Raw genomic sequence first — 13,139 nt, 5'->3', positions numbered from 1 at the left:
AAAACTGTTTACCTCTCGTGGAGGAGGTTGGGGCGCCGCTGCCGTCACCGGCGGAGAATGCGGCGAATGCGGCGCTGGTGGCGGCGGCACGAAGCCCGACGTGGGCCGCGGGCGGATAGGGTACGCAGACGGTTGCGGGGCGCGCGCCCGGTACAGGTAGGACGCGTAGCTCGCTGGGTGCGGCAGGAAGGGTGCATATGCGTTGGGCACCGGCGCGAAGGAGGGTGCTGGCGGCGCGGGCATGGGGTCTCGCGGGCGCCGCGGTGGGTACCGTGGGTAGGGCCGCGGCGGCGGCGCGAGGAACTCCGGCGTCATGTTCGACGGCGGGTACAAGTGGCTGAGTTGCAGCTGCCCCAGCTGGACCAGCGCCTCGCCGGGGAGGCTCGCCGAGATCATTGGACGAGCTGGAAATAAAGACAAGTCGTGTTATGCACCATAATATAATAACAAATAAATGTTTAAATCCGATAACATTTCAAACTACGTACGATAGCGATAAAACCAAGTAGGTAGTTTTTGTTTTAATAAACTCCACATCTGTTCAAGATCCTTGCATGAGCCACTTTTGGTGATGAGATAAGAATGTGGAACGGCCGACGACGTCAACATTATAAATAGATTTTATTCGTGTGCATAATATAACATAGTAATTGAGTATACAAGATACGTGTTTCGAATTCCGATCTTCCTATTGTTGTAACTTGTAACCGTTGCTCGTAACATTTATTTTTAGTCGGCTTAATATGCAGTTTTTTGTTGTTTATGGGTACATTTTATAATCTTGCAACAAATGACACAATTTCGCCTATACCTATTCACCATTTTGCTAATAAGCTGTTACTAATTTAAAATTAAAATAAATAGGTAATTCAATAATAAACAAGAAACGGTTGCCAGCAAATTCGTCTGCGCAGACTTTCTTATAATTATCCATCATCATCATCATAACAACCCATTACCGGCCCACTACAGCGCACGGGTCTCCTGCCACACTGAGAAGGGGTTAAGCCCGCAGTCCACCACGCTGGCCCAGTGCGGATTGGTGGACTCTCCAAGCCTTTGAGAACAGTATAGATAACTCTCAGGCATGCAGGTTTCCTCACGATGTATTCCTTCACCGTTTTAAAAATGAAGAGGCTATATTTTCTAGGTAACTAAACTACCTATATAAAACAAAACATAGAGAGCGTCCACGCATTCTTTTGTTAGTCTGTCTATCAGTGTTCAAATCAACTGAAGTAGGTTCCATGACTAAAGTTCTTTTTCCGAATCTCAATATCGTAGTCCCAACGTGCAACGCGCAGCGTGGTTCCAATTATGAAGTTTTTATTCCATCTCCATTAGATGGGTGATGTTAAACAACGTCTAATAATCCGTATGTCTCGCGTAAGGATAAAAAGTGGTTAATAAAGATCGTCAGCATTCCAGCGAGCTCGTCGGAAGCGTTAATTCGTAGAACAAAGAATACACGATACACCTGCACAAACACCATGTATGTATACCCTTATGTTAGCACGTCGTAGTATACGGCTCCAGTAGGTTTAAGGATCTACACTCTATAGGTTATATCCAGCTACAGTTTCACTACGTCGGAAACGTGAGCATCGCAAGTTGAGTTATTTTTTATTTATTAAGTACCTATTAAAATGGTTAGTTCCGAAATAAGGCCAAGAAAAGATTGATTGCTCGTGAAAACGATAAACCAGACCTAGAATTAAAAATATACAGAATCAGCCATTATTTTATTGTGTTCAAAAACGGTGAAAACGCCACGCGTACGTCTGACGTCAAACCCACGGAGTGTTGCTAGCTAACAAACTTTTTCTCATTTTCCCCATTTTATAATAATAATAATTTTTATTTAGTAACTATTACCCGTCTACACTATTACGTAACAGAATAATTAAAAACTAAGCGTTTAGAATATTAAAGGTTAAATAATTACTGTAAACTGCTAAATGGAATGAAGTGTCTAACCGCCTGTTCGAGAAACTCTACTAGTGCAGTGGTGTATGATGCTTCTATATTTTCTTTAAAATTAGTCGTGTACACGGATTCTGTAGGTTCCTAATTCTGTAAGTTCATGCATACTTGGAAACAGCTTAAACCGTAGGTATTAAAACGTTCTCCATTTCGCAGCTTGCTGTATTTTGAATTTGTCTGCTTAGTGTAGGCACCAGGCAGCGGCGTGCATACAAGGTATGCACAGGGTATGCAAATGATATGAAATGAAGGAAATCTCTAGTACGAGTTATAAATACTAAAGGGTAGGCTTTTAATATCTATAACTCGTACCTACTGGAAATTTTCCTTCCTTTAAAACTTCACTTTATATCATCTGCATACCGTGTGCATTCCCTCTATGCACGCCACTGGCTTCAGGTAGGACCTGGTCAAAAACCTCTTCACGTCACTAAGGCCTAATTAAACCCTCACACTTCAAGGCAACGCTCCGCGCGCACCTGGAGGTCTTCAAAACTAGATAAGAATAGTGTTATACGAGCACGAGTCTATATCTCACTAAACAATTTTTGATTGCCTAGGCATGAAGTTAAGCAATCTAGCTAACTCTTTTAGATATCAAAGCAGCCTTTCTAGACTTGCGTAGTCAGACAACGTCAGCGACCTTCCCTCAAACAAAAAAGTCTATCAATTTTGTTACCACAACGTCGGTTATTTTAGGAAATTATTTGTGATAACAATAGTCAATAATTTTGAATTGGAGCATGTCAGATTCTTATCAATCAAAGTGTGTTGGCTAGTGCTCCAGTGTCGATATCAATTGCTTTAACAAGTTAACAACACGGTCATTGTTAAGAGGTTTTCTTTTTTTTGTGCAGTTAGTAAATACAATACTAGGTACTGTGTTTTACACGTACCTAAATTATATATATATGTTTCTAAATTATAACTCTTTTTTTTTTAAATATATATTTTTTACTCTCTTATTTAATCGTTATTTGCTGTAATTCTATTGTACACATATCTCGTAACTAAATTGACAAGTCTATAAAAGTATTATCCAGAACACATACTTTTAAACCTGTACATTTAATATAGTTTAGAGATATGTGTAGCCTGTAGGTACAATAGAATTGGCACCACTGTCTTCTCGATACATCGTTGTTCGTGATAGACGTAGTTGATCCATCTCTTGTTGAGATTTCTTAACACAGGACCCCAACTGCCATCGGTTCTCCTTGCTAGGTATCCCAGTCATTAGCACTTTAGTATCGCAGAACGCTTAGGTCGTCGGCTACTCTAGCTCTCCTATCAATACATAGTTTTTTGTCCTTTGATCAGGGAGATAAACTTTCATGTATCATAGATCTCGCCACCACCCACTAGTATGTCTTTAGACCTTTCTGTATGTGACCACAGCGACCACGTCTCAGAGGCATATATTGCCTATACAAGCTCTACTTATTTCCACTTCAGCTTCGCAGCTCGATTAGCTATGTCGGTAACGCCTCTTTTCTGAATTGATCACGTAAAGATAATAATGTAGACCATATATCTCTCGGCGCTGCCCGGAGTTGGTTGTATAACTTTTTAATGACGATCATAAAAGTGAGTACAAAAATATCTTTGGTTCTACTTGTCAATCTATTATGCTGTGCACTATAACATTAAAAATATTTACAACTCCGCAACTATGTTAATCAAGTGAAGTAGATTACAACATTATAACCTATGGATAAAAGATTTATAGCTATTCGGGCAATACTGGATAATCCAATCTATAAATGGGTTCTGTTATTTAATGATCAGGTAGCTGGTAAGAATACAATCTCATTTCATTTCCCTAGTAGCCTTGCATTTTGCGGTTAAGAGTACCTTATGTCTTTTTTGCAATAATCACTTAACCAGTAACTTTATTATATCATTATAAATAATGACAATATATTTGTTTACCTAATTTCGTCCCTGATTTTTCGTGTTCAATCTCTCCAAACTTGTAGTGTAACAATCTTAAAAAAACGTTCGTATTATTATACTACTTTTCCTGCTTACTTTTAATCGACTTAGTGCAACAAAAAAAGATGTCAAAATGTCGTGAGCTACTAAAATAATCTTCTATTTATACTTTTCTGTAACGCCTACCAATTACTTTGATAAGGTTGTTTTATTTACTATCACCGGTTTTTTAAAGTGCATTACGTGCTCTGTTTTCAAGAAAAATTTATTTGGGTGTCCAATGGTTATCGAATTGAAATACCCTTGTCTATCCGGGTGTCTTGATTATTATAAAGCTAGGATAGATTGACCGCTTCGATTACGCTTATTCGCATTACCTACATAATTACCACTTAATCAAGGTAGTTTCTGAATTATGTTAAAAAATAAAAGTTACAACTGTGTAGGCTATAACCTAGTTTGGTTAGCCTTTGGTTTGTCGTTTGAAACCGAGTCGTCAGTAGTCGCAGACAGGCGTGGAATTAGAAAATTTCTAAAATAGATCTATGTCCACCATCGGTTGAAAATAACTGCCGCGTGGTGACGGCAGATAAGAATACAGTACCTAAAAATTCAAGCCACTCCTTTTTCCGCGGTAGTCGTACACGGCGACTAAGGAAATATAAAGGAGAGCTGGCAGCAGCTTCCTCTGTGCTACTACTATCATCTACTTTGATCTTCCCGTCTGCTCAGCATGATTATGGACAAACCCTTCTATTGGAAGGGCATTTAGTCCACCAGTAGCCTAGTGAACATTGAAATGCTTATGACTTTACTGTCTGAATTGAATTTGGTTTTCGCTGTTGGTCTTATAGTCTATTTTTGTGATAGACAGTTAGGAAACGATTGCGTTAAATACTGTATTATTACATAACAAATATTAAAAGACAACAAGGAAACATCTCGTGATCTTTCCAAGGAGAATGTGAGTCACAAAGTAGTCGGTCGTGACTAACTCGTTAAAAATTCAAGCCAATTATTATCTAGTTGTGCCACACGTTCTTTCTGCCGTTTGTATAGCCTCCCTGGTTGCTTTTTGTTGGGTATTTCACGCTGGATATTTAAAAACTGCGGAGCGAGCAGGTAACACTTTAGCTCACTACGGGTCTCTCAGAATGAGCAGGGTTTTAGCTGTAGTTAAACTATGGCCTAACCCTTCTCCCGATGAGAAGTGACCCAGGCTCCTTACTGGGCTGGTTATATAATGTTAATATTGATAAACCCATGTTTGTTTGGACATTATTGGTAGATCCAAAATTATTGCTATCGTTTCCAAATAGAGCCATGTAGAAAAAATCGCACTAGTTTTAGAAACGGCTATATCTATTTCATTTTTAATGTTAAACACTTCCAATATAACAAGCTTTTGTTTGTTGTGTTGGTAAATTTTTGCAAATGAAATTAGAAAATGTTTTATTTAGTGGCTTTTTCTTACATATATTAAGATATTTTTTGTTACAAAGGCTAGCTGGCATCCGCAGTTCGTGATACGCGACGTAAGCGCAAGGCCGCGAGTTCTCCGACCGCGGGAAAAAAAACTTGCGATGAATGGCAACATGTCTTGTCTTGCAGCGACACGTGGCGCTTGTGGTATTTTCCCCTTGTTCATTTAAAGAGCAACGAGTAAAGTTTACCTGACATTATGACATGCTTGTTTCTTACCTTTTGTCATCATAATCCTCATCAGGCTTTAGAGCATATTATTTTTTAGCACCACTCAAGTGCAGATTATTAATAATAGCCAAAACCGACCCACCAATAAGACCTAATTGCGGACTGGCATTACTAAGAATTCCTTAACATAAAAACAAGTTTTGGCCCGACCTGGGAATTGAACCCAGAATTTTACAATACCAAGTCGAACATGATAATCGTTAAACAAAGACACAGATGTTACACGGTTTTATGGATCATGTATCCAGACGACGCGACGCCTGGAAATCGCTTTATATCTTTCCACCTAGTATCTTTTACATAGTTTACCACCACTGCTTTTTCCCGTGCATGGCCGTCATTCTATATCCATGGGATTCCAATGGCCCTCCGAGCTATAGGCCCCAGCCATTTTTACTTCATCGTATTAAACCATTACCGGCTCACTACAGGGCACGGGTTTACTCCCACAATGAGAAGGACCGAGGCCCACCACGCTGGCCCAGCGAAGATTGGTGATCTCCGCCTTTGAGAACATTATGGAGAACTCTCAGGTTTTTCACGATGTTTTCCTTCACCGTTGAAGCAAGTGATATTTTAATTGCTTAAAACGCACATAACTTAGACAAGTTAGAGGATCGGCCCCCCGAAAGTGAAGCCGAAGTACAAAATTTTTACTAAGATACCCCTAAAATAGCAGTCTCCATCACCCGCTGTGAATCTAAGCTTTCTAGATGAACGAGTATCTAAATACAAATCGCTCATTGGGTGTCTGAATATAGAATAACTATTTTTGACTGGTAACTTGCTTAATAATTATGTACCTGACTTCCGTTTCAATTGACAACTAGAGCTGTTGGCTCAACGTGTCAAATGCAAACGGAACTGTGTGCTACATGCTAATAATTCCAATGCAATTATTTACTAATCTTGTACCAAGTTTTGTAGTTTTTACTGCACATCGCAAAAATACCGAAAAAAATAGTTCATTGAACCTATACGGTCAGTTAAGTGCTTCATAGCTTTATTGTGGCAACACGAATGAACAAACGAATGAACGAGTGGCAAGTTTTGACGCGAAAATTGAAAAGATCTTTTTTTTCTGAAATTTGACCTGCTGGTAAGTTATGATACAGTCTAAGATCGAATGGGCTAGTCTGTTGGGGATAATCGTCATCATCATCGTCATCATATTATCCCTTTACCGGCACGGGTCTCTCACAATGGGAAGGATGCGGATTGATGGACTTCACAGAGAGGAGAACTCTCGATGGACATGCATGCGGCATGTTGTAAAAGTATCTTGGCATGCTCTGTTTATAGGCAATGATTTTCCACTTACCATCAGGTGGGCCATCTGTTTGGTCCTCCAATTATTACTCTAAGGGTCCGCGCTAGAAAGTATCCGCGCTTTTACCTACAGAATATTTTTAATAGGTATACAATTTCAACTGTAATAAACTGTAAATGTCGACATTCCGTTTATTCAATACAAATTTTGACAAATGTAGGTCAAGGTTTACTTGATTCGTACTTAATTAATTTTAATACTGCTAATAAATTATGGAATTATTAAATTAATTTAAAAGAAGTTAAGTAGCTATATTTAAATCTACTTAATTATATATTATGTAATATTACTCATTGCAAAACTAGAACTAGAATTTAACTAAAATCAGTACCTACCTAGTACTGATTTTAGTTAAATTCTATTGATAATTGATGCGTACCTAAAAGATCCGCACTGGGCCAGCATGGTGGACTACGGCCCTAACCCTCACTTCTCCGTTGATATTATGATAATGATGAATATAAAATTATTATATATATATTATTATTATTGTTAGACTAAAGATTTCTGCTTTAGTCCAACTTAAGCAGACAGATTTAATAAAATGCAAAAACTTTCTCTTCTCTAATATTATACCTATAACATTTATAACACAACAATTATATAGGTTAGTCAATGCTTTCACGCTTCCATTACGTGCATGCCACTGCCAAAACCAGACGAAAGTAGCTTCGCCATTTAACCAGTAAATAATAACACTATAAATGTAAGGCGCGGTCGATAGGGCCGCCGCCGCCGCACACCGCGTAACCCACTTCCGACGTCCGTGACCTTGCCTCCGCCATTCACGTCTTACCCCCTACACCCCGTTACTCCCTAGCCCCTCGGAGGTGCCCCTACCCCTAGAACCCAACTCCGCATCACCCCCGTACGGATTATTTTACCAGGCGATTTGTTTCATGACATGTGTTTTGGTGCCTTTTTTTGTGTGACTTAGGTACTGCAGTCATTATATTTTACTACACTATTTAACAAGGTTTCTGTTTCGAAGTTTGAAGCTCTCTTGATGACTAAACTTTTACAACAGTAGGTACCTATTTTGTATGTCATTAACGGGTTTTGTTAAGGAAACTAATTAGTTTCATGACTTTCATGACCAATGTTAATTATTTTTTTACTTAATGTGTTTTAAAAAGAAGTATAAGAATGTTGAGCTGTTGCTAAAAATTTGAAAGTTTTAGCACTTTCCCCATCTTAGAAGATTAGAAAAGGTACATTAAATATTAAAGCTTAAAGAAAAAGGTTCTTATTTCAACTCGCTTGTTAGGGATGTTTCATAATATTCAGTTTTTTTTAAATTGATTGAACCGATTTGAGACACCCTTTTTCATTCGCTCGCCAGAGTTGAGTGATATATGCTGAATTGAAAGACACGTATCGATTTGGTGAATAGCTAAGGAAAATTCCAAAGATGGAGAACACTGATCAACAGGTGACGGCTAATCAAGCTGTCATTAATCACATGAATGTTTCGAATTGTTCAACACGAATGACAATCCAAAATGATTGAAACTTAACCATTTTCTCATTGATAACACAAATAAATAAAGATTGGGTACATTAAACACGCAAGCTCGCTCGATGACCAAGCTGTTACATAAGACATATTCACCGCTGTGAATTAGTAGATTGTTATGCTAGATCGACTATAGATTTTGGGAAAAGCACAAAGTTGTGCGTTTTTGGTTTTATAAATTACCCTATTCATTCAAATAATGTTGTGGTTAAAACTTAAATATGCTTAATACTTAATGAGCACCTTAAAGTTTTAATTTAACTAAGCTCCGTTTTTGTAGCTTGGATTTTTTTAAAGATGATGCAGGAAACTTTACGTTACGCTGACATAGACACAGACAGAACGCACAATAAAACTTAATCTAGCCGCATTCCGTTGCGTAACGTAAACGTAATATAATAATAAATACGTAATCATCCTAGAAGTCTTATATTGTCGACATAACCGACAAGGCGTTGGCTGAATCCTGACAGAATGTATGATATAAAAATTTAAAATTTTAATTGACCAGAACATTCCTTTATTCAAATACATAATGTTTTAGTTTTCTCTGTTAGGTTATCAAGGAGTTTGTTAAAAATTGTGATTATATTATAAAGCGTGTAATGTCAGTTATACATGATAATGTATCCTTACTCTGGTCAGAGTAGGGATATTTTTCTCACCGCTTGAAACAGCCCTTAGCTGTATATATCTACATACAATTCCCTTGTTTTAACGACCAATTAAACTAGCGATCGTCGTAACGCTAATTCTATTCAAACGCACCAGAAACGCAGTATCCCCGTCGGGCGTAAACAAACCATTAACTTTGATTTAAAAACTACTATAAATATCAATAAACGTCTTTATTTTTGGATTTTAGTGCCTGTTCATGGTAAGTTTTTATTGCCCGGGAAGAACGCAACAGCGTCACCTGGCGGTGATTTTAAATTTCATCTCTGTCAAAATTTATCTCTGTATTTCCCGGTTTCAACACTAAGCTAGTTAGACTTAATAAAATTCCTCAGGAGTCAAAAAGGGTCACTCCTCGAAAAGTTTAAATACTATCACTAGCTTTATATCTTAAACAAACATTAAACATGGAATGTTTATTTATCCTATTTTAACAGACCTCATCATGTTTGTGAACCGTTTACAATTATTCATTTAGCAAAAGTGATTAGCCTTATGTCTGAAAAACTTAGCAATTCCCATTTTCAGCGAATAATAAAAATGTGAAAGCACAAGCGCGTGAGAGGAATTACCATAATCTTAATTCTTGAGCCTAGAGTAGTTGTAATTCTGCATACAATGCCATTTACTCTAGGCTCAAAGAGGATATAAACATAAACACTTTTAATGTTGTCATGCCTACGGAGGTGGCCACGTAGGTTCACAGGTTCATCACACACTCACAGGAGACATCTCAGGTTTTTATACACTTTGGTCCATCAACCATCCACCCAATACCATCTTGGCAGCCATTACCGATGCACTAATATTCCATAATAATTAAAAACATTTTACACATCATCATCATTCCACTACAAAGCACGGGTCTCCTCCCACAATGAGAAGGGGTTACATCGACATCGGTTACAGTGACAGGTGTTTTTCACATTTCACACACTATACGATAATTAACTACGTACTTAGATACTTATTTAAATATTCTATGACGAAGATGGATAATAACCAAATGATAATTATAAATAACGTCACACAATCCACAAATATTGGCACCGTCTGCAGACAAGCATGCGTGGAAATGTCGGTGTGTATATTTAAGTAGTTACGCTCTGATAGTACGCGAAGCACCTGTTACGCCCAGCTGTCGCGAACGTTAAACGTTACAATTAGGTACTTTATCATGCGCATTCACCCTTTGCCCTACGCTTTTGGGCGGAAATTAGATGAAATCAACTAATGATCGCAACCTTTTTACATCTGCTTTTCTTTTTTTGTGATAACATTAAATTAATACTTATTTACGAGAAATTTTCACATAACGTTTGTTAAAATTCTTCACGGAAAAGTGATCAGGATTATTGTCATTTTTTTTTATTTTATAAAATAGAATGACCGTAAACCAATTTTCACCGCGTTCCATTGATTTCGCCATCAGTGGAAGTGGAGTACAGCTGCAATATGGCCTATAATATAGAACTTTAAACGAGTCCTATCACAAATGCTAAAACATATAGAAAATTTAGTATTTTCAACTGATCTTCATAAATAGAAGTTAATCAATTTAACAGATATGATTTCCTTTACGATATCTCTCTTTGGTGACTGATTCGAAGATTTTTTAAGAATAACGTTTTACCGTCTAGTCCGACTCAATTAAATTGAATGCAAAATTCGAAGATAGAGTGCAGAACTCTTTCACGGACAGTAACAACTCACTCGCAATTAAGGCAATAGTTAGCGCTGGTATGTTTTTAAGCATTCCAAATTATAGTATAAAACAAATAGACGAAAGAAGGTTTCAAAATCTTATTTATTAGATAATACAGCGATAACTAAAATATCTTCCAAGAACGTAAACTGCCACGTTTATATTTAATATTACACAGTAATATAAAACATGTAAATAGTAAAAGAATGTCAGTGTTGAATGCAACCTCCAAATGCAATTTGAGAATTAGGCAACTAAAAATTTTATCTAAGATTGATATTATATTAATTAACAAATCTACCAACGTATTCTGTTTAGGATATAATGTATACCTAAATGTCCGCAGGTACGTAATACGCAATAGGCCTATCACTATAACTTGTTAACTATATAAAATAGGGGACTAGACTAGACTATATATTTTTCGCTGCTATCACCCAAATAGACAAGAAAAGAGAAAACTGATCGGTATATAAGTTTTTTTTTTTTTCAATTTGCCAGGCAAACATCAAAAGAATCACAGGCTTACCATAGATTGAGACATTTGCCGTGTTTTTTTTTTTGCACTTCCACGCTGAGATTGCATTCTATTTTCGAAGACAGTGCAACAGACTAAATATCATTACTCTATTTTTATTTCCCGTCATCATTAGAGCAATAAAATTTCCTAGAACGTTATAATAGCTTTATTATGACGTCGAGCGAGGCTAATTGAACTGGTATACATTTGTATGTGTAAGATTGTGTGTGTAAGTGTTGCTGTATACACATTTACACTGATGGGTATCATTACGTTGGACAAAAGTTTTAATGTTTAACTTAATTCGATATAATAATACTCTATGTGTAGGCTATTATTATAACAATTTTGTTTAAACTATTATTATTAACAACATTTTAAGTAAACCTTAGTGATTAGTGATACTAAGATTAGCCAATTATTAGAAATTTAAATTGATGACGGTCACAAAAACTATGTACTGTAAAAACTTTTTTTCTGGAATATTAATTTCTGAAAGGTTTCATTGCTAGTTTACAGTATCTAGGAATATATTTTTTGCGCTATGCAAAACAAGTTTCTTAATTGTTTAAAGACCTGCGACATGTCAGCTATATTATTCAGCTAAGGAAAAATAGACCATGTTTATATTTCAGAAACTTTGTTAAAGAGACAAATAACAGAAAAGAGGTCAACTACAATTTACGGGCCCAAATCGTAGTCTGACCTCATGGTCCGCACTTGCTAACCACTACAGTCCTAGAGTCTATACAGAAGAACGAAGCATTACCACTAGTAAATAAAAAACAGCTTTCATAATATGTATCCATGTGTCCGCAAAACTCAAAAAGTTGTCGATTTGTTTGCATGAAATAGTGAAACAAAAGTGCCATGTATTGGTCGTAAAAACAAAACACGCATTTCTATATTTTCGATTCTATTTACCCAAACGTTGCACACGGCTAGTTTATATACATATAATGTAAGGCTGAGCTCGGTAGCGAACCTGAATGAACGCCGAACAAGTCACGCGACTCCGATTACGTAAGCCCCCAGTTGCCAACGTAGGTATGGCAGGTACACCTCGACTTACTCGTTTGCAGTAAAAACACGCTTGACGTCTTAATTGTATTGCAATAATGTAAATTATAGTTACCCATATAGCTGTATAATTTACAATGTTACCGAAAACCGGATCTACAGTCCGAAACTACACCCTTCGACATTATTTAGGTATTGCATCGTTACATTGCCTACGTAGAGTGCATAAATCTTTTGTGGGTGTGTATTGGCTTTTAATCATTATCGTCATCATATCAACTCATTACCGGCCCACTACAGGACACGTGTAAAAGATCCAGACCTACAATGAGTAGCCACTCCAATCGGCCAGCGTGGTGGCCCAGTGCGGATTCGAGCGGACTTAAATGAATTGAGAGTGGATTGTGCGGACTCCACACACCTTTATGGAGAACTCTCAGGCATGCAGGTTTCATCACAATGTTTTCCTTCACCTTCGAAGCAAGTGATATTTTAATTGCTTAAAAACGAACATAAAAAGTTAAAGGTGCGTGCTGGGATTCGAACTCTGGGGGGGGAACTCTGGAACGGGGGCGTCGAAGTTAAGTCGAAGTCCTATTCATTGGGATATCAATTACACTCTGCTTATTCGCTTTTATAAATTGATTAACACAAGATGGTGGCATTTTTAGATCTTGTCTACCATTAAATAAGTTCATACATTTTAAGGTGCTGTATGCTGTTTAATGAATTTAGCTGGTTT

The 13,139-nt window shown here is 37.3% G+C and overlaps 1 protein-coding gene across 1 annotated transcript in view; it reads right to left on the bottom strand.

Moving 5' to 3' along the window:
- Window positions 1–13,139, bottom strand: part of LOC120630715 (ataxin-1-like) — a 59,184-nt gene that overhangs the window by 11,115 nt on the left and 34,930 nt on the right. The window contains exon 2 of the mRNA XM_039900003.1: window positions 13–404. Coding sequence (XP_039755937.1) covers window positions 13–396 — 384 coding nt within the window. The 5' untranslated portion in view covers window positions 397–404. The remainder of the gene's footprint in view (window positions 1–12; window positions 405–13,139) is intronic.

Source organism: Pararge aegeria, chromosome 16 (assembly GCF_905163445.1).
Source record: "Pararge aegeria chromosome 16, ilParAegt1.1, whole genome shotgun sequence".
Classification (NCBI taxonomy): domain Eukaryota; kingdom Metazoa; phylum Arthropoda; class Insecta; order Lepidoptera; family Nymphalidae; genus Pararge; species Pararge aegeria.
Note: the sequence above shows the minus strand (reverse complement) of the source record. Positions and strands in the feature narration are given on the sequence as shown.